The sequence below is a fragment of the Scyliorhinus canicula genome, chromosome 2 (assembly GCF_902713615.1).
Source record: "Scyliorhinus canicula chromosome 2, sScyCan1.1, whole genome shotgun sequence".
NCBI lineage: Eukaryota > Metazoa > Chordata > Chondrichthyes > Carcharhiniformes > Scyliorhinidae > Scyliorhinus > Scyliorhinus canicula.
In genome coordinates this window covers 96,899,762-96,921,224 of record NC_052147.1, presented here as the reverse complement: position 1 = coordinate 96,921,224, position 21,463 = coordinate 96,899,762, and the positions used below count along the sequence as shown (strand labels likewise).

Sequence of the window (21,463 nt, the reverse complement as noted above, 5' to 3'; positions counted from 1 at the left end):
TTATATTAGTATGACCTATACATTGACGATTATACTGGTCACTTGAAAAATTAAGAGTTTATTAAATGGGGAACAATACAATAAGTCTGTGGCAAAATTACTCTCTGGAAAAGCAATATGAATACCCAAACAACCACAAAATTGCAGACCCTCGGCTGCATTCAGGATTAGCAACTGCAATCTCAACGTGAACATGGTCCGATAGCCAGGATTAAAGTCGAGACACATGGTTTGCATTTTAAAATGTTGCAGGAACATTCAAATGCACAAACAGGTGGATGCCATAAAGGCCTATCTACACAGCATATAGATATTTATTTATGGTATATATAGACAAAACATGAGTTTTGCAATCGCAGGAAATTAAGATACAAAGGCAGAAAATAGTGTTGTAAAATGACATACAAGAGAAAAAGTGCAAGTGCCCACCTTTAAATTTGTCACACTGCACCTTGAGTTAAATGTCTCTCAACTTGATATTAGACTGAATTATTAACAGACCTCACTACTGTAAACCCACAAATTTGCTACAATTTAAGTGTATTTTGTGCAGATGTGGTCGGGGTGTGACTGATCTTTTGTTTGAAATTGTTCTTTCCTGACAGTTAAAATCAGGGACGGGGTTCACCAGTCCCCAACACCGAAATCGCTTTCGACGATCGGCCGGAGAGCCCCTGTTTGCACCGAAATCGAGGGCAGCGCTGCTTCTGCGATGCTCCACCCCCTCCAAAACGGCGGACCCGCAGACTACACTGCATGCCGTATGGACAGCCTCATGACATCACCTGAGGCCCTCCCCCGATGCTCTGCCCCCGATGGGCTGACTTCCCGACGGCATGGCTCACTCATGCTATTTATTACCGTGAACCCGGCGTGGCGGCTGCGGACCGAGTCCAGCGCCGCCACAGTCGAGTGGGAGCCGTTCCACGTGCAGGGCGAGCTTTGGTGGGGGCTGGGGGATGGTCCGGGGGTGGCTCACAACAACCAACAGAACTCCTGGGACTGGCTTAGGAGCACTGACCATGACTATCCTAGATTTTTTTGTCTGTGTTGAATTTGATCAAAGCTGGGAGGAACGCCTGGGGAGTGGGTTGAGGGGAGGGGCAGCCAAGGCCCTACGACTGACCTCAATGCCATGGATCAAGTGAAGGGATGTAAGTAGGGTAAAATGGATCAGCCAGGTTTCCTGCTTCTTCTTCTTGTCTTGTGATGCTCTCAGATCCAGATGTTGGATGTGAAGAGGAGTGGGGAGCTGTTCAACAGAAACAAGCACTTGGATTTATATTGTGCCTTTAACATAGTAAAACGTCCCAAGGCATTTCACAGCAATGATTTTCAAACAAAATGTGACCCTGGGCTACATAAGGAGACAAAAAGAATGGTGGCTTGGTCACAGAGGTAGGTTTAAAAAGCGTGTTAAAGGAAGAGAGAGGTAGAGAGGCAGAGGAATTTGAGAAGGAATTCCAAAGCTGAGGGTCTTGGGAGCTGAAGGCACAGCCACCAACGTTCAAATGTTGGACATCACGGGAGCACAGTGGTTAGAACTGTTGCTTCACAGTACCAGGGTCCCAGGTTCGATTCCCGGCTTGGGTCACTGTCTGTGTGGAGTTTGCATGTTCTCCCCGTGTCTGTGTGGTTTTCCTCCGGATGCTCCGGTTTACTCCAACATGTCCCGAAAAACGTGCTGTTATTTGGACATTCTGAATTCTCCCTCTGTGTACCCGAACAGGCACCGGTGTGTGGCAACTAGGGGCTTGTCGCAGTAACTTCATTGCAGTGTTAAAGTAAGCCTACTTGTGACAATAAAGATTATTATATTATCATGGATCCCCAAGGTGCCAGAATTGGAGGAGCGAAGCGATCTCAGAGGGTTATAGGATTGAAGGAAAATACAAATGGGGGGCGGCGAGAGAGGGGTGTGCAGGGTAACTGAGAGATTCAAAAAGAAGAACAAAAATGCCAAGTTGAAGCGCTGCTGGACCATGAGTCAACTCAAGACTGAGCAAATTGCTGAGTCTCATCACATAAAGAATGGCCAATTGGATGAGGCATCACTGAAACAGCACCATGGTGAGGAATCATTGAGTTCAAGGGGAATATTGGCATGGGGAGGGTGGGTGGGAAACAGCTGACTGAAAGTCATTTCAAAGCAACTGCAATGCTTCTTTTGGAAGTCATCATAAATTAAACAGGCATATTTTTGGTGATTGCCCAACTTGGATCCTTTGACAGCAGCCAGTTGCGTGACTAATGGTAACTTACGCCTGGCTTCCATTCCCCTGCTTCTTGTTTACACCTCTGGAAAAAAAAGATCATACAGCAATTTTTCAAAAGTCACTAAACAGCTTGAGCCATAAATCCCACAGAGCTTCTATTAACAGTACGAGCAGCTTCGAAACTGCCCCGTTAGGTTTCCCGCTCCCAATTCCGGCACACAGGCCCTTCTTTACCTGTTTGAGTTCCATAAACACACATATGTTGGCCAGACATTCCCACTCGTTCTCTCTGAGAAATTCCAACCATTTTAGCCCTCACAGTTGTCAGCTGGCTCTCAGATGGATTCTGAGCCACTGTGGTGCTAAGCTTTATGGAGGCTTTAATGCAGAATGCAGATTATTTTTAGCAAGGACTTTGCTCATGGCACCGGTATTTTGAAAAAAAAAGCTCCCTTCACATCAGACAGAAAGGTTGAATGATGAATAAGTTTCTCAGTCAGGGTGATATCAATCCACTTTTCTTTAAAGTCCAACAATCAAAATGAAGCACTCTCTGGTGGTCAAGTGAGTTAACCAAATGCTGCTTCAATTGTTGACTTACTGTGCCAAGGGCCAGGAAATAACAGCTGTGGTACACTGTGCTAATGATTGGCGGCATCCCTGCCATTGAGCCATGGTTAATGGTTTCTGGGTCAAAGTCCTGGAACTACCCTGCTAACCATCGGCAATAGGCTTTCGTCAAGTCTGTGATGGAATACTCCCCACACGCCTGGACGACGGGAGCTCAAACAACACCGAAGTTCAACATCATCCTGCACAGAACAAATTGATGTCCCTGGATGCTTCATACATTGCCTCAGTTAGCGGTGCATTGCTGCAGCATGTACAATCTCCAGTATGCATTGCAGCAACTCTGTAAGGGTGCTTTAACAGCACATCTCTCCTCTATGATAATCATCTAAAAAGCCAACAGCAACAATGCCTTGGAAACGCAGACACCTTCAAGACCTTCTTGCATCTTGCACATATCTCACCATTGCTTCATCGTTACCGGGGAAAATCCTGGAATGTCCCACCTAACCACAATTGGAGGAGTACCTACACGACATGGACTGCAGCAGGTCATGATAGCAGCTCACCACCACTTTCACAAAATAAATTAAGGATGGACAATGGATGCAAAGAAAAAAAAAGACTTGCATTTATGTAGAACCTTTCACATCTTCAGGATGTCCCACATTGAATTACACAGGGTTACATCGAATCTTATGGCTCCAAAAAGAGGCCATTCGGCCAACCATTCTTTGCAGATACATATGCTCCACATGAATCTACTCCCATCTAATTCCATCAATATACCCTTCTAACCCAATGCCTCATTGAATTTGGAAACATTTTGAGGTTGTTTTCGGCACTCTTTAGAATGTCTTGACGCTAATCACCTCAAACATTCCTGGTGGTAGTAATTTCCACATTCTAACCACTCTCTGTTTAAAGAAGTTTTTCCTGAATTCCTGAGTGGATTTATTATATTAACAGAGTCTATTTGTCTGTCCTTTCTGACCCTCAGCATCCTATTTTTCTTCTCTCTGAGCTTGATTTTATAATTCTTTCACTGAGCTGTGCTTTGCTGAAGAACAATGACCAGCCTCTAGTTTAACTAAGAAATGTATGACTCCGGCAGGGGGAGTAGGATATTTGCCCCTCGAACCTGTCCCGCCACTCAGGCCGTGGCTAAATGGTATTTGACCTCCAGCCGTGGTTCCTCATCTTTAACACCTTAACCGTTGATTACCCTCAAATGTAGTTCCAAGTGGTATCAATTGCTCTTTTTTTGTAAATAATAAAAAAAAATTAGAGCACCCAATAATTTATTTTCAATTAAGGGGCAATTTAGCGTGGCCAATCCACCTAACCTGCACATCTTTAGGTTGTGGGGGTGAGACCCACGCAGATACGGGGACAATGTGCAAATTCCATACGGAAAATGACCCGGGGCCGGGATCAATGCTAACCACTGCGCCACCGTGCCGCTCCTATCAATTAATTTCTTAAAGACATGGAACAAGGTTTAGTATGGCCGTAACTGACTAGCAGAATAAGACACTAAGCTCGAGATGCCCGTAACAGTTCAGTCCTTCTGTCATGCTTTGGGATTTCTGGCTTTTTAAAAAAAAGGTATTTTGATTCAAATTTTAACATTTTACATTCGACACACATAATATTACAAAACAAAATAAATCCAGCACCAACCGCTGATCACCCCTCTTAAAGCGAATTTCACCTTTTCTAAGTGCAAGAATTCCATTAAATCCCCCAGCCACACCAAGGCATAGGGTGGAGAAGCTGACCATCACCCCAACAGGACCCGCCTGCGTATCAACGAGGCGAAGGCTAAAACATCTGCCCCACTCCCGTCTGCAAGTCCGACACCCTGAATATGGTCCCCAAGGGACTGGGCTCTAATTCCACATGTAAAATTACCGACATGGTGCCGAAAACAACCTCAAAATGTTTCCAAATTCAAACAGGATCAGAACATGTGGACATGATTGGCTGGGCCCCACCCACACCGTTCACAAATATCCTCCACCCCACGAACAGTAGGTTCATCCTCGACTTTGTCAGGTGTGCTCGGTGTACCACCTTTAGCTGTATCAACCCCAGCCTCGCACATGAGGTTGAGGCATTCACCCTCCGCAACACCTCACAACACAACCCCTCCTCCAGCACCATCCCCAGCTCCTCCTCCCACTTGGCCTTCACCCCCTCCAGAGACGCCTTATCTTCCTCCAAAATCCTCCCATGGATCGTCGAGATGACCCCCCCCCCTCGAACCCCATCACCATCAACACCCTCTCCAACAAGGAGAGTGGTGCCAGCGGAAAAGTCGTAAAAACCTTTTCCGCAAAATCCCGCACCTGCATGTACCTGAACCACCCCAAGTGGGACCCCAAACCTCTCCCTCAACTCTTCCAAACATGAAAACCACCCCCCAAAAACAAGTCCTTCATCTCCATCATCCCTCGTTCCTCCCATCCCCAAAACCTCACATTCATCCTCCTTGGTTCAAACCTGTGGTTCCTTCGGATCAGCATCAACTTCGACCCCGCCCCCAACCTGCGGTGCTACCAAAATTGCCTCCATATTTTCAGCATAACCACCACCAAAGGACTCCCCAAGAACTTCCTTGGGGCAAACAGGAGCGCAGCCATTGCCAGCGCCCGCAACCCCAACCCGTTGCAAGAGCCTGCCGCCATCCTCACCCACAAAGCTTCTGATTCCTTGCTCCAACCCCACACCTTCTCAACGTTCGCCACCCAATAACAGTATGACAGGTTCGTTAGGGCAAAGCCCTCCCAACTTTCGCCTTCTCTGAAGTACCAACCTCCTAATCCTTGCCACCTTACCTGGCCACACAAATGAGGAAAAAGACCAGCAAGCATTGAAATAAAAATAAAAACCGCAGCAAAATATTCATCTTAACCGCCTGCAATTTATTGCTATTTCATGACTAATGCATAACTTGCTCACCCACATACTAACCCCCTGGAGATAAATGTGCATCGTCCATTATGGATAAAGCAAATTACTGCGGATACTGGAATCCGAAACCAAAACAGAAAATCCTGGACAATCTCAGCAGGTCTGACAGCATCTGTGGAGAGAGAAGGGAGCTAACGTTTCAAGTCTGGATGACTCTTTGCCAAAGCTCTTTTGTCATCCAGACTCGAAACGTTCGCTCTCTTCTCTTTCCGCAAACGCTGCCAGGCCTGCTGAGACTGTCCAATTTTTTTGGTTTGTGTATCTTCCATTAATGTTTTGAATTGTTGCTTTTTGTAGTGGTCTACTAGCTCCAAGTGATGTTTGTAGTCTGATTCCAAAAAATTATTTGCCCCATTACAATTCCAAGTTTCTTACCACTTTGAAAATACTCCAATGTAGCTTTCTTGGGTCCCAAATGGATGACCTCACACTTTTACAAACCAAACTCCATTTGCCATTGTTTTTTCCCCCCATTTTTACTATCAATGTCTCTTTGTAATTTGCTGCTTCCAGTTGCACTGTCCCTCCTAATTTAGTGCAATTGGCAAACATGGATGTGCAATTGCCTATTCCTTTAAACAAATCTGATGAAAATTTGGGGGCCCCGAACAGCTCCATTCATGGAGAGACCATCTTCTACTAACATCTAGTCACAGAGATACTCTCCCCATCTAGCAGGTGGGCACTGACTATTCCATCATACTGTAGCCATCTAAGATGGACACTGGGCTACAAAATGGAGAACTGCTAAGGCTGCAGGGAAAAACAGTCTTAGTGAGGACAAGCAGCTTGCAGAAGACTAATTTGCATTCTGCATGTACAGAAACCAGTTTTTGGCCAGGTGCAGAGTTTCAGCCAAAGGTGCAAATGAAAACAGATCTGCATAGTAATGAGGTGATCCAGATCCCGCACAATAGAAACATTTCAGTATCAATGGATACTTTTCCGTAGACGCCCAGACAGAATGGCGCCACAGCAACCAACACAAAGAACCGTAGGGACCGCCCCACCCATCGAGGAACGACCCTCAGATTGGGGGGTTTGGAAGATATCGATTGGGAAAGGCCCAATCGATACATGGCAGGTAAAAGAACCGCCCCAAGGGGGCACGGACTTCTAGGACCTATAAAAGCAGCACATGGTTCGGTCTGCTTTTGCTCCGGCTCAGGACTGCTTGCTTACTCCGACCCGAGTTTGTTGTTTGTTACATCGCATCCTGACTCCAGTTTCATCACCAGCCGTTGAGCCATCAGCCATCGAACTGTAAGTGCCAATACAACGATCGCTACGTGATCCAGACCTTGCTAGATCTTGACAACTTTACGATTCAGAGAGTTGCAGACCAAGAACGGGACGAAGGCCTTGTTCCTTGACCTTGCCTGTTCCTGTTTAGATAAGTATTTAGTTGTTTAGTATTAGAAGTAAGTTAGTCTCTTTAGTCTCGTATGCATGTGTATTTATTATATTTGTTATAATAAACACCAATCGTTTGGACTTACTAATCGGTGTACAGATTTATTACTTTGAACCTGACCTTGATATACTTGTGATGGTGTCTCAATACGGCACCTGGCGACTCCGAGCATAATTACACATACAGAGCCATAGTAGTGTTAAGCACACGGCCTTTAAACGGAGGCGTGTTAATCACACTCCAGTAAAACGAGCAACAATACACATGAGGAAGGTCCCAGGTTCTGAGTTAGCTGATCTCAATCAGCCTTTGGTCCATCAACAATTGAACCGATAGCCTCTGCGGGAGAGAAGAGGATAGACCTAATGGAGGCACCATTGTGCCACTAACCAATGATCCCGATGGAATGGTACACATAATGACGGGAGTTGCGATCAGGATTTAGGCTCAAGGTGACACCCCCCAGAAACAATTAGCGTGCTGGTGCTCAATGTCTAGGATCGAAGCTGAAGAATGGCCTCTGGGAAAGATGCTCGAGCTTATCACTACCGGTTTAGCTCACTGGGCTAAATCGCTGGCTTTTAAAGCAGACCAAGGCAGGCCAGCAGCACGGTTCAATTCCCGTACCAGCCTCCCCGGACAGGCGCCGGAATGTGGCGACTAGGGGCTTTTCACAGTAACTTCATTGAAGCCTACTCGTGACAATAAGCGATTTTCATTTCATTTCATTTCAACTAGACCCCAATTAGGTGTCAATGTCTTCAGGAAAGGAGAGAAGGTTGCAAGAGGGTAAAAAAGGGTACGCTTGTTCATCAATCGACAGTTTCACTGTGGTCTTCCCATGTTGGTGTTTTTTCCAAAACACACCTAGATATAATGGCTTGCAAGCAGAGAAATCATTGTTCACCTATCTACTATTCACTTAAATAGAAGTCATTGGTGTCGGAACATAAACTGGAGAAAACTGAGGCAAATTAATGGAGAAGAGCAAATCACCCATGGGTGTGATCTTTCCAAAAGGGAACAAAGTCCCTAGTGAGCGCGTTTAGCTGCGTGTTTCGCGGCACTTGCTATTCAACATGACTATTCAACGCGACTCGCTTTGAATAATGGGCCTGAACAAGGAGGCACATAGCCCTGTTTTTTAACAACGTGGAGCTCCGCTTGCTGGAACTCCCCATTGTAGATCGGGACGCCACGCCGGAGCCCCCAAAAGAATGCCCCACCTCCCCCCCCAGCCCGAATGCAATATGGCAGGGTCCCCTGCCAGGCTGGCACTGCCAGGATGTCCAGATGGCACCAGTGCCAGGGCACCACCCAACACAAAGGGCATGCAGCTGGGGAGGTCTCCGATCCCCTTGAAGATATCCATGAGTGCTGTTTCGTCTCGTTCCTATTTGTGGGGACCAGTACCAAATGACGCTCGCCCCAGGTCTCCGAGGGGATTGAATCCCAAAGCCTCAGGTAGCCCGGGGATCTGCACATTAGAGTAAGGCTTGCTGCCTCACTCTAATATGGAGATTTGCCAAAAAGTGATCCCACCCACGGGATTCACCTTGCAACATTTCGCGAGATTACGTTGAGTTTTGCAAGGTGTTGAGAGGTGGATAGATCCCGGGAGTGGGGTCTCCCGATTTTCACCGGCCAAGCTGTGCCGTAACGAGCTACTGTCTACCTCGCCAAACAGCATGTCCTAAATTTTAGACAAGTCTACTTACTCATTCTTGAGTGGACCAATGCTTCGCCCTGTATCTAAAGTTACATGAGACGCACAGTTTATTATTAATATCATTCAGAGAAAGCAAAGGACCTCTATTTTTGCTGTTTACGAGACCAGTCTTAATTTTGGCATAGGAATATTAACCTGTATTGGTGATGGGATAGAGGTATCAGACTAGTTTTGATGTTGCCACTTCAGGCACAGCGTTTTGGGATAGGATACTGGAAGTTTACCTGTGTTTGATGAAGGGCAGTCTGAATCAGTATTAGATATTGGTGCAGTGTGGTCTACGGTGTTGAGCTGAGAACGGAGGTACAGGTTCTTCCTCTGTTCCACATCATGTTTTCTCAATATTCTACACATCTTGCATTCCCAACACCATTTGAGAAAGTGCCAAAGACTTTATCTCTTCACTCTGGAATTGTTAATACATTTTCCAAACAGATTTCCAGTATCTTCTGGCCAGCGTGTTTTTTAGAATAAGCCCAAAATGTGCCATCTGGAGAATACACGCAGGCTGGATTTGAAATGCATTGTTTTCCTTTGTGCAAGCATTCTCTGACTCATACCTATCTCAGCCAGTAAAAGAGAGAGGGTTTGAATTGACAGCATTCTTCAATGTGTAACGTTGCTATAGAGCCAAACCTGCAGACAGAAATTAGTCAGCCTATCCAGTGTGCTGGGATTTGGAATGAATATGAAATCTCATCACTGTGTTTGCATGCAGGGGGAAACAGACACTCTTCACTCAGTGTCCTGATAAACACTCCCATGAATGTTGGCTTTATGGTAGTTGGATGGGATGAAAGGGTGATTTTGTTTTATTCGTTCATGGGACGTGGGTGTCGTTGGCTGGGTCTACATTTATTGCCTATCCATGAGGGCATTTAAGCATTGGATCTGGAGTCACATGTAGGCCAGATCAAGTAAGGATGACTGATTTCCTTCCCTAAATGACGTGAGTGACTCAGATGGTTTCTTTCAACAATAGTTTCATGATCATCATTAGACTTCTAATTCCAGATTTCTATTGAATTTTATCACCATCTGCCATGGTGGGATTCGAACCCAGGTCACTACACTGGGTCTCTGGATTACTAGTCCAGTGACAATACCATGATGCCACTGTCTCCCCTATTCTGGATTATGCCTCCATCAGATGACCATCATTTAGGAAAGACATTCCTCGAGGTAACTCTGCAATCTTCTGAATCTGTCATCCGTACTCATTTAGTGAATTTCTGAGGTCTCTCATCCTATAGGGTGCTGATTTACAGTAACAGTGGATCCTGACGTCTCTCACCCTATAGGGTGCTGACTCACATTGACAGTGGATCCTAAGGTTTCTCACCCTATAGGGTGCTGACTCACATTGACAGTGGTCCCTAAGGTTTCTCACCCTATAGGGTGCTGACTCACATTGACAGTGGTCCCTAAGGTTTCTCACCCTATAGGGTGCTGACTCACATTGACAGTGGATCCTAAGGTTTCTCACCCTATAGGGTGCTGACTCACATTGACAGTGGTCCCTAAGGTTTCTCACCCTATAGGGTGCTGACTCACATTGACAGTGGTCCCTAAGGTTTCTCACCCTATAGGGTGCTGACTCACATTGACAGTGGTCCCTAAGGTTTCTCACCCTATAGGGTGCTGACTCACATTGACAGTGGATCCTAAGGTTTCTCACCCTATAGGGTGCTGACTCACATTGACAGTGGATCCTAAGGTCTCTCACATTGACAGTGGATCCTAAGGTCTCTCACATTGACAGTGGATCCTAAGGTTTCTCACCCTATAGGGTGCTGACTCACATTGGCAGTGGATCCTAAGGTCTCTCACCCTATAGGGTGCTGACTCACATTGGCAGTGGATCCTAAGGTATCTCACCCTATAGGGTGCTGACTCACAGTGACAGTGGATCCATGAGGTGTCTCATCCTATGGGGTGCTGACTCAGTGGATCCTGAGGTCACTCTAAGATATGGCAGTATGAGTCTATTTATCGGAGTCTGCTATTCCAGAGTTTGCTAAATTAACGGCTTTTGATTCTCTCTGCCCCTGCAAAACTCTTATTCGCCATTATTCCACCTGGTATTTTCCCCAAGGGCAGGTTTGACTGTACCTAAGGCTGGATTAGCTATCCATCATCACAACTGATATTACCACATTGTGGACCATAGGGCTTCACTTCCATTGCCAAAACCATGTCATGGATCATCTTGGGTCGCAAAGAAAGTCCTCTGGCTCTTAGTTTCAATGCCTCCTCCCCTTCATCCTGACCTGCAGCAAGTGAGGAGCACTTCAGCTTCGCTGTTCCAAAGATTACGAGCATTTGTTCAGTGGTCACTGATGCTTCCCTCGATCCTCACACATGAAGCCAAACCTAGCTTCAGCACTGCCCAGGCCTCGGGACATTTTATAATATTAAAGGCACTATATAAATAGAAGTTGTTGTTGTATTCCCAAACCCATGAGCTGGGGATACAAACTCGTGTTTTGGGATCCCTATGTCTGGGCCCTGGGCCTAATCCCACATATTCCAGCAGCTCCCGCTCCGGCACGATGATCTTAGAGCTGGCCTCCTCACTGGCTGCCTCTTTCGCCTTCACAGGCCCAGCAGCTCTGGAGTCCCCCTGATTCCCCACCAGGGTATTGGGTGCTGTTGAGGCAGGTCAGGCTCCATGAGGATGTTTCAACGTGGAGTATTCCTCAGAGAAATTATGAGGGTCATAGCTATTAAGCCCCTTGCAGTGGAGGGGAACCCCTCCAGGTGAATCATTTGGGCTGTGAGGACAGCCTTTTTTTTCTGCAGACCTGTCATTGGAACTTGCAGTTGCAACTACCACCGCTGTCCCTCCAAACCCCCCCCCCCCCCCCCCCCCCCCCCCGCCCCCCCCCTCGACCTGCCACAGGGAGGCTGCCTCCATTGGGATATGGGCCCACACATGCGATGAACCTTTTCAATTGCCCTATTTGGGGCCTTACTCTTCTCAATTGGCTACTTGCCTCCGTGGAGCTGGAAGCTGATTCTACTCTGTGCCAACCTTTGGGTAAGTTCCCTGGTGGTGGGACTGCGTTGTCCCGCTGTGGCTCCCCCCGGCCCCTTCCTTGCCTCCAAGCCCACCATCTCAAAGCTGTGAAAATTCAGGCCCATATCTCTCTCTGTGCCATCTCAGAGCTCATCTTGTCCATGAGGCTCCCCTCTTACTCATATTCTTATTAAACTGCTGACTGTCAATCTTTCTACCTTTGACCCCTGCTAGCTAATATTGTGAATGGTTCCCTCTCCTGAGGATTTTTTCCTCAACCTTATTTAAATTTGTCTTCACTCCTCTGATCAAACAATCCACTCTCAATCCTTTTGCCGTTGCAAACTAATGCCCAAACTGCAAACATCTTTTCTGCTCCAATATCCGTGGTCTCCTGCTGTCTCTAAATCTAGACCATTTCCTGTAACCCCTGGTCTAAATATCTTCTATTGTGTTTTTACCCTGTCAAATACTGAAAGAACCCTTATCCAAAGAGCAAATTATATCTTGTGAGATTGCCTTCATCTTTCGCCTGCAGCCTTTAACGCAGTCTTTCACAACATCTTTTCATCATCTGCCTCTCCTTAAGCTTCCAAATCTGGAAGTACCCTTGCCTGATTCGGCAATGTTACTTCCAGAATGCTTCAAGGATCAGTTTTTGTTATCTCTCCTTCCTCATCAACAAGCTGTTCGTTGGTGATATCCAAAATGCAGATATGGAACGAGCATGCACACGTACACTGATGACACCCAACTGTAACGCTCCACCATCCTCTCCGTTGCCTCGATTTTATCACACTGCTGCAATGAGCTGCAATTCCCTCCAGTTAAACGCTAGGAAGACCAAAGCCATTCGGCGGGATTCTCCATTTCTGAGACTAAGTGTTGACGCCAACGCAGAATTTGTGGACTTTCACGACAGCAAATCTGCGGCCACAGCTGGACCGATTCCGCTACTGTTAAGGGGCTAGCACCAGCGCCACGTGCAACACAATCTATTCCAATGAAAACCGGTGCGGGATTTGCCAGGTCCGTGATTGACACTCGGGAGGCTGATAAGCTGCAACTGCAGATGCACATTATGATCCCCACACACACTCATCCCTGAGAACAAAATGACATTGGTTGTGCTGGGGCGAGCCCATAAAGCTGATGAGACGGCTGGGGCCAGAGGACACCTAGGGGGGCCCTAAGTTCACAGTGGGCTGTCAGCGGCGTTCGCAGCTTCATGGCTGCTTTTCCAACTGTGGCAACAATGTTCAGTGTCCGTCCACCACGACCCCACTGCCCACCTCCTGCTACCCCCCCCATCCCCCACTATGGTGATGTTGGACACTTTCCATACCCCCTCTCTCTCCTTCAGCAGCCATGACGCTGGTTTCACGTTTTTTAAAAGCACAAGTGAACCACACCATCGGGAACTAGGCCCATTAGAGGCGGAGCATCGCCGATGCCGTGGAGTCTACCGGTCAGGCCCGCAAATGATATGCAAATGGTGTCTAAAGTACATACGTTCCGGAACGCATCGACGCCGCTGTCGAGGTGACAGAGAATAACGATTTAGCATCAAATCGGCTTCCACCATGATTTTAGCATCGGAACCGATTCTACCGAATCGTATTTCATGATTTCGGCGTTAGCCAACGGAGAATCCCATCCAGCGTCTTTGCTCCCTCACCACAATTCCGTTCTACCCTTGAATTGATTCTACCCTTTTCCCAACCACAGTATCAGGTTAAACATGTCTGTTCCCAGATTTGCTTTCCTATTTGACCCTGAGCTATATTCTGGCTTCCACTGCAACCGCCTATATCCACCTCCATTATCTGCTCCCACTCCATCCCAGGCAGTTTGCAACATCCCCACCACCCAATCTCTGCAGCCTCCTCCAACTCTACAAATCCTACCCAAAATCTCTGCTCCTCTGTCTCTAGCCTCTTATGCCGCTCCACTCCCTAGCCCCATTATTGGAAGGTGCACCTTCAACTCGCCAGGTCCCATGCTATAGAAATCCCTCTCTAGCTCTCTGCATCTAGGATCATAGGTACAGTAATGGACCATCCAGATGCTGAAGTCTGTTCCACCATTCAATGAGATCATTGCTGATTTGTATCTTTTCTCCATCGAACATGCAAAAATATATCAATCTTAGATTTAACATTATTAATATATACTGCTTTCTGTGAGAGACAGTCCCACATTTTTACCACCCTTTGCATGGACAAGTTTCTCTTAGCTTCTCTCCTGTAATGATTTGTATGGGTGCGATTCTCCGGAAAGATATCTCAGTGTGGTAGCGAGCGGGAATTGCTGCGAGCTCCCCAGCGCTCGACCCAGCGAGGCCGGCAACGCTATTCAACGTTAATTGGTCCACAATAAAGAGGCCTCACAGGTTCTCGCCCAAAATGCTGGCTCGCCAGCACCGTGCTCGCCAGCACCCCGCTAACAAGGTCGAGCAGCATTTCAGCTGCACTTGTTCAGCCAACCCCAGCCAGTGCACAACAATGGTGCCCAGGAGACTGACCCCCAGATTCGTGGATGCTGACCTGGGGAGGCTCCTGGACACAGTGGAGGCCAGGAGGGATGTCTTGTTGCCCCGGGGGTCCCGGAGAGTGAGCCACAAGGCAGCCAGTGCTGCCTGGGACCAGATGGTGGCAGCAGTCAGCTCGGGCAGTATGACCAGGAGGACTGGCCTCCAGTGTCGGAAGGTCAATGACCGACACCGGGCAGCAAGGTGGGTGGACACCAACGTCGGTCAACCCCTCCAAGCTTCTTCCCGTACCAGCCTCCCCAAAAAGGCGCCGGAATGTGGCAACTAGGGGCTTTTCACAGTAACTTCATTTGAAGCCAACTTGTGACAATAAGCAATTTTCATTTTCAAGGGAGCATCCCCCCAGGCAGCCCCCAACCCCCTCTTCATCCCCCTCTACCTCCACCCACCCCTTCAACCCTCCCTCCACCCCACCCTCTTTTCATCCCCCACACCTGTGAACCATGTGTGTGGCTATCAATGCCCTCTCTGTGTCTCCTCAGGAAAAACCCACAATCGATGGGAGAGGGCCCAGACTGGCGGTGGGGTGCCGGACTTGAGAATCCTCACCTCCTTTGGGGATTGGGCCCTGGAGGTGACTGGGGTGGCCGAGGACAGGGCTGTCACCAATGCGGTGGCTGGCGGACGCCGCAGAGGTGGGGAACCACCAGGCTCCACACGGAGGAGCTGCCAAACATGTGTTGTTATTGCCTTACTGACTGACCCATCCCTCCCACTGACCACATGTCCATTCACCCGTCGGCTCATCCTGGGCATCACCCTCTCCTGACTCCAAGGAGAAACCTCAGAAGAGAGCTCCGAGGATGCAACTGTTATAGTCGCGTCACAGCTGTCATCCCCACCCTTCACCGGCGGAGTTACACACACCTCGGTGGGAAATGTTAGTGGTCAGGCTTCTGGGGCACAATCTGGTGAGCACCACACTGCTGCTGATGTACATCTGGAGGAGGCAGGAACCCCCAAGTTAGACAGCAGTCAGAGGTCTGCTGGATTGCAGGACCCAGCTGGGTCCCAGCCTAATGCTAAGCCTGTGGAAGAGATCATGCCTGAGCTGATGGAGACGTTAGGGTGCAGCCGAGACGTTCAGAGGGAGATGTCAGCATCACTCCAGCAGATCCAAAACCGCTTGGAGGAGTCCCAGAGGCTACGGGCGCAGGAGATGTCAGCAGCAATGAATGGCATCGAGACCAACAATGCTGGGGTGGCGACCGCAGTGGAGAGCCTGGTGCACAATGCTGGCACCATTAGTAAAGGTGTCCAAAGCATTGCGCAGTCGCTTGGTCTGGGGGGAGATTATCTTGTTATCTCTTCACATGGATGGGGAAAGGAGGGAGGAATATGACAGTCTAATGAGCAAGATAGTGGAGGTGGATAGCGAGAATTCGAGGGTGCCCACTATGGAGGGATTGGCAAGGAGGAAAGGTTACAGGGGCAATTTGATAGGTTCACAATGGGAAGGGCAGTAGGACAGTTAAGTAGGGCAAGAGGGGTGCAATATTAATATGGGGAGAAGGCGAGTGGTTTGCTAGCACACCAGCTGCAGAGGCAGGCCATGTCCAAGGAAAAATTGAGGATGCGGACTGGAGCTGGGGATATGGTATTGGAACCGAGGAAGATAAATGAGATATTTAGGGAGTATTACCGGGATTGTACAAGGCGGACCTGGGAGGAGAAGAGGTGAACAAGGGAAAGTTTTTGGATGAGCTGGAGTTTCCTCAGCTGGAGGAAGTAAAGAGGCAGGCGCTAGTGGAGCCCCTGGGACCGAGGGAGGTGCAGGATAGTATCCGGTGCCCGCTGTCGCCGCTACTGTTTGCGTTGGTATATGAGCCTTTGGCGATGGCTCTTAGGGGGTCAGCGGAGTAATGGTGGATTATAAGGGGACAGAAGGAGCATCGGGTGGCGCTCTATGCCGACGACCTACTGTTGTTCGTTTCGGACCCGCCGGGGAGTATGGGAAGGATCATGGGCCTGTTGGTAAGGTTTGGGGAGTTCACGGGGTATAAGTTGAATGTAGGGAAATGTGAAGTGTTCCCAGTGAATGAGTTGGGACAGCGAGCCAATTTAGGGGGGATACCATTTAAGGTGGCCAGGGATAGGTTCAGGTATTTGGGGATTCAGGTAGCGAGGGAATGGACGATGCTCCACAAGTGGAACTGCTGCTTCTGGATGTGGAAGGGGAGGGTAGAATTGGAGATATATACAGATGGCTGGGAGAGCAAGGAGGCGAGCAGGTAGTGAAGATCAAGGAAAAATGAGAATGGGAGTTGGGTGGGGAGGTCAACTGAGGAGTATGTAGTGAGGCACTGTGCAGGGTAAACGCGACATCCTCGTGCGCAAGGATGAGCCTGATACAGTTCAAGGTTGTACACACTGTCATGTGAGAGTACCTTTAAGAAATGGGTGTTTTAAAAATGTACCTTTAAGAAATGGGTGTTTATCAGTGATGTCAGAGTGTGGGTGGGGCTGGGCTGTCTGTCAGCTTTTTACTTTTGTTTTAGGCTGTTTGCTGCAGGGTGCGTTTTAGTTTCGTTTCCAGAGCTGGATAGCTGCAGTCACAGCCCGAAGGGGTATTAGTCTCTCTCTCTGTAATCTAAAGAATGTAAATCGATCCTTTGGTGATTTAAAACTAATAACTGCTCTCAGTAGTGACTTTAACCTGATGTGCTTCTGTTAAAATTTCTTTTTTAAATCTTCTGGATGTTAAAACGACAGCTTAAGGATTACTTAGTGTTGTATTCTTTGGGGGTTGTATTTGAATTAATGGTTGCTAAGATGCTCACTGTATGTTTTAAAAAGGTTAACTTGAGTTCATCGAATAAACATTGTTTTGCTTTTAAAAAATACTTTTCCATTTCTGCTGTACTACACCTGTAGAGTGGGCCGTGTGCTCCCCATACCACAATCTATTAAAAGTTGTGGGTCAGGTGAACTCCATGGTACACTTTAGGGTTCTCTAAACCCTGGCCCATAACAACATGACTCGGGCAAGAATGAGTGGGTTCTTCCAGGGGATGGCAGAAGAGTGTGAGAGGTGTGGGCGGGGGCCAGCGAATCACGCATATGTTCTGGGGCTGTGAAAAGTTGGAGAGATTCTGGCTGGGAGTGTTCGCAGCGCTAGCAAGGATAGTGTGGGGGGGGGGGGGGGGAACAGATCCTTTGGTGGCAATACTTGGGGTTTTGGAGATCCCCGAGCTCATGGAGAGGAGGGAGGCCGATGTCGTGGCTTTCGCCTCTCTGACTGCGCAGCGGCAACTCCTAGAGGAGTGGCGCTCAGCAACGCCACCGGGGGTAGCTGCCTGTTTGGGCGACCTGTATGACTTCCTGCTGCTGGAAAAGATAAAATATGAGCCAAGGGGCTCAGCAGAGGGGTTTGAGACAAGATGGGGGAATGTTCATGACCGCGTTTGAGGAGCTGTTCATCGCGCGGGGTGGGGGGGCTGAAAATGGGGGAAAAGTTGTACAAGCTGTATAGTTGACTACTGGGAAGCATGTTTCCCGGGATGTTTGTGTGTTGGAACTGGTTTGATACCATTAATGTATTTGTAATAAAATACATTTAAAAAAACTAAATGCCGTCTTGCGGTTTGTATTGTACATTGGCTTTACCAATAACCTAGCAGGAGAGTCCTTTAAGTTATATAACAAAGGATATTTAGATTCTTGGGCTTAATGTTCCGTCTTCATATTCTAAACCGTCTGTCCATTGAGTTTTCATTCCCATGATGGCAAATTGCTGGAGTGGTTTTAAATTGAATTTACTTACAGGACAGTGGTGTGGTGCCAAATATCTCCCCTCAGATTCTGCCAAGATGCAAATCAGACAAGGTCAGAAAAGTGGCAGGATGATGGCTTGAATTCTGACGTTTGATTTGCTGACAATGAAAATTCCTTTCAAACCTTAGGAACCTTAATCAATGATGTCTCTACAGCAGGAGATGCAGCAGTGAGTTGAAAAACAGAAGAATGGACTTTTGTTCGAAATCAAGCTCTTATCCGGGGCCATTTGAGACACTTCCAGGTGCAGCAGTCAAAAAAGTGGATTATCGAGAGCAGTGACAATTCTGGAGCATGAAAGACATCACCATGTAATTGCCTTCCACTGGCCAAGCAATATACTGGTTGTTACCCATCAGGAGGTTGCCTGCATTTCTCTTTTGGTATTATGTTTCAGGAGAGACCAAAAATGACGAGCTTTGTGGGAAAAATATCCCACCACAGCAGCAACAATTTATTGCTGTAAGCTCCAATTGTATCTGACTGGGGCACGAGCTGTAAAATTCCTCTGACAGCCTGGAGGATAAATTAACCACGCAATAGGAGCTCTGCAGCACAAAGCTCACAGATTCAGCCCGCTGCCTATACGGAGTTATAACTCTTAGCCGGGGTGAGGTGCCACAACTTTCATTTTACGATGACCCTCATTGACAGGAGGATGCCTCCAAGTGTAAACAGTGGCTTAGTGCACAGCACTCCTGCCTCTGAGATGGAAGGCTGTAGGTTCAAGTGCCACCTAGAGACTTGAGCATAAAAAGCCAGGCTGACATTTCAGTGCAGTTCTGAGGGAGTGCTGCCGTATTGCAAATGCTGCCTTTCAGGTGGGACGTTGAAACAAGAGCGCGTGATTCACCGGCTCCGTCGCGCCCGACTTGCTGACGTGACAAGGCCGTTGAATCTCGTAAGAGGACTCGTCTCCACTGGTTGTGATCCAGTTCCTGCTCCCTCCAGTCTCCGACCACGTGACCTGACCCTATCACGTGGTTTTCAGCCTATCCATCGTCCTGAAGTACCACCACCACCAAGGCCAATCTCAGCATGACTTCACCACGGGGGCGCGAGGCCTCCCCAGCGAAGCGGGAATGCCCGAGCCAACCCCGGAGCGACAGATACCCACCTGATCACACCGGAAGGTGAACCCGACCTCGCCGCCCCAAAAGACGAGACCAACCCACGTACAAACCCCTCCAGTGAACCTGACACCATCACCATCATCCACAATCCCTCCACTTACTTACGGAAATCCAGCCTTCCAATCCAAGAGCCGTCGCCGACCCAGGAAGCGGGGAAAATGCGCTGGTCTAAAGGTGAGACTTAATTGCACAGCTTCAAGACCCCTCTCCCAGCGTACTCCTGGCAAACGTCCAACTGATTGAGAACAAGCTGGATGACATCAATGCTAGACTTACCTCCCAGAAAGAAGTGAGGAACTGCTGTGCGTTCTGCTTCGCCGAGACATGGCTTACTCTGGCCACACCAGACTGCGCCATCCAACCTGAAGGCTTCACAATCCACCGGATGGACCGCATGATGGACTCAGGCAAGCCGAAGGACGGGGGTGTTTGCCTCATCAACACCTCCTGGTGCTCGGATGTGGTGTCCTTAGCATGCTACTGCTCCCCAGACCTGACCGTGAAGTGTTGCCCTTTCTACCTCCCACGTGAATTCACCTGTGTACTCATCACAGCAGTCTACATCCCACTCCAGGCGGAAGTGAAGAAAGCACTTGATGGACTACACTCCACCATGAACAACCAAGAAACAAATCACCCTGAGGCCCTGACAATTGTGGCTGGAGACTTCAAACAAGCCAACTTCCATCAACATATCTTCTGCCCTACCAGAGGTGCAAACACCCTGGACCACTAGTACTCGAGCATCCAAGGTGCCTACCGCTCCATTCCCCAACCACAGTTTGGCAAATCCGACCACAAGTCGGAACTCCTACTTCCGCTTACAAAAAGCAGCTCAAGCGTGCTAAACCAGTCAAGAAAACTGTGCAGTGCTGGTCCAAAGCATCAGACGACATTCTCCGCGATTGCTTGGAGTCTGTGGACCAGTCCATATTCAAGGCTGCGGCAGCTAACCTGAACGAGTACGCAACCACCTTCACAGACTTCATCGGTAAGTGTGTCGAGGACTGTGTACCAAAGAAAACAATCCGGGTGTTCCTGGCTCAACTAAAGGGTCCACTACCTGCTGAAGTCCCGGACAGAGGCGTTCAAGTCTGACGACCCTGACCTATATAAGAAATCCATGTACGACGTACGGAAAGCCATCAGGAATGCCAAAAGACAATACCATATCAAACTGGAGTCCCAGGCCAACGACACTAACCCATGACGTCTGTGGCAGGGCTTACACGAGACTACAGGTTACAAAGCAAGGCCAGGTGGAACCTCTGGGGCTGGAGCATCCCTCCCCGATGAACTGAACAAGTTCTATGCCCGCTTTGAACAGTCAGCCAATACATCAGTGCCACCCGCCCCCAACTGCCCTGGACACACCCATACCCACTATTATAGCCTCGGAAGTAAGAGCTGCCATCTTGAAAATAAACCCGCGGAAAGTGACGGGCCCCGATGGAGTCCCTGGGTGAGGACTCAGAGCCTGCGCTGACCAGTGTATTCACAGATATCTTCAACACCTCACTTCTCCGCTCCGAGGTCTCCACCTGTTTCAAGAAGACCACCATAATACCAGTACCGAAGAAGAACAAGATAGTGTGCCTGAATGACTACCGACCGGTGGCCCTGACATCTGTTATCATGAAAGGCTTCGAGTGGCTAGTCATGAGACGGATCAATGCCAGCCTCCCAGATGGTCTCGATCCGTTGCAGTTCGCCTACTGCGGCAACCAATCCATCCGGCCCTACAAGCAACACTCGAACCTCTCGACAACAAGGACACCTACGTCAGACTGCTGTTCCTAGACTACAGCTCTGCCTTCAACACCATCATCCTGACAAGACTAATAACCAAACTCTGCAATCTTGGACTTGACCCCTCCCTGTGCTGCTGGATTCTTGGCTTTCTCACCAACAGACCGCAATCTGTCAGGATAGGAAAAAGCACCTCCTCCAAAATAGTCCTCAACACCGGGGCCCCGCAAGGATGTGTGCTCAGCCCTCTACTGTACTCGCTATACAACATGACTGTGTGGAAAGATTTAACTCCAACTCAATCGAAAGTTTGCAGATGATACGACTGTGAT

At 48.4% G+C, this 21,463-nt stretch overlaps 1 protein-coding gene across 8 annotated transcripts in view; it reads right to left on the bottom strand.

Annotated features, from left to right (window-relative positions):
• The window catches only part of rad51b (RAD51 paralog B), a 745,951-nt gene that overhangs the window by 21,548 nt on the left and 702,940 nt on the right, over positions 1-21,463 (bottom strand). Inside the window, exon 10 of one of the 8 annotated variants that reach the window (XM_038783654.1) lies at positions 1,127-1,252. The exons of the other annotated variants lie outside the window; for them this stretch is intronic. Coding sequence (XP_038639582.1) covers positions 1,128-1,252 — 125 coding nt within the window. The 3' untranslated portion in view covers position 1,127. The remainder of the gene's footprint in view (positions 1-1,126; positions 1,253-21,463) is intronic. 8 annotated transcript variants of the gene reach the window in all.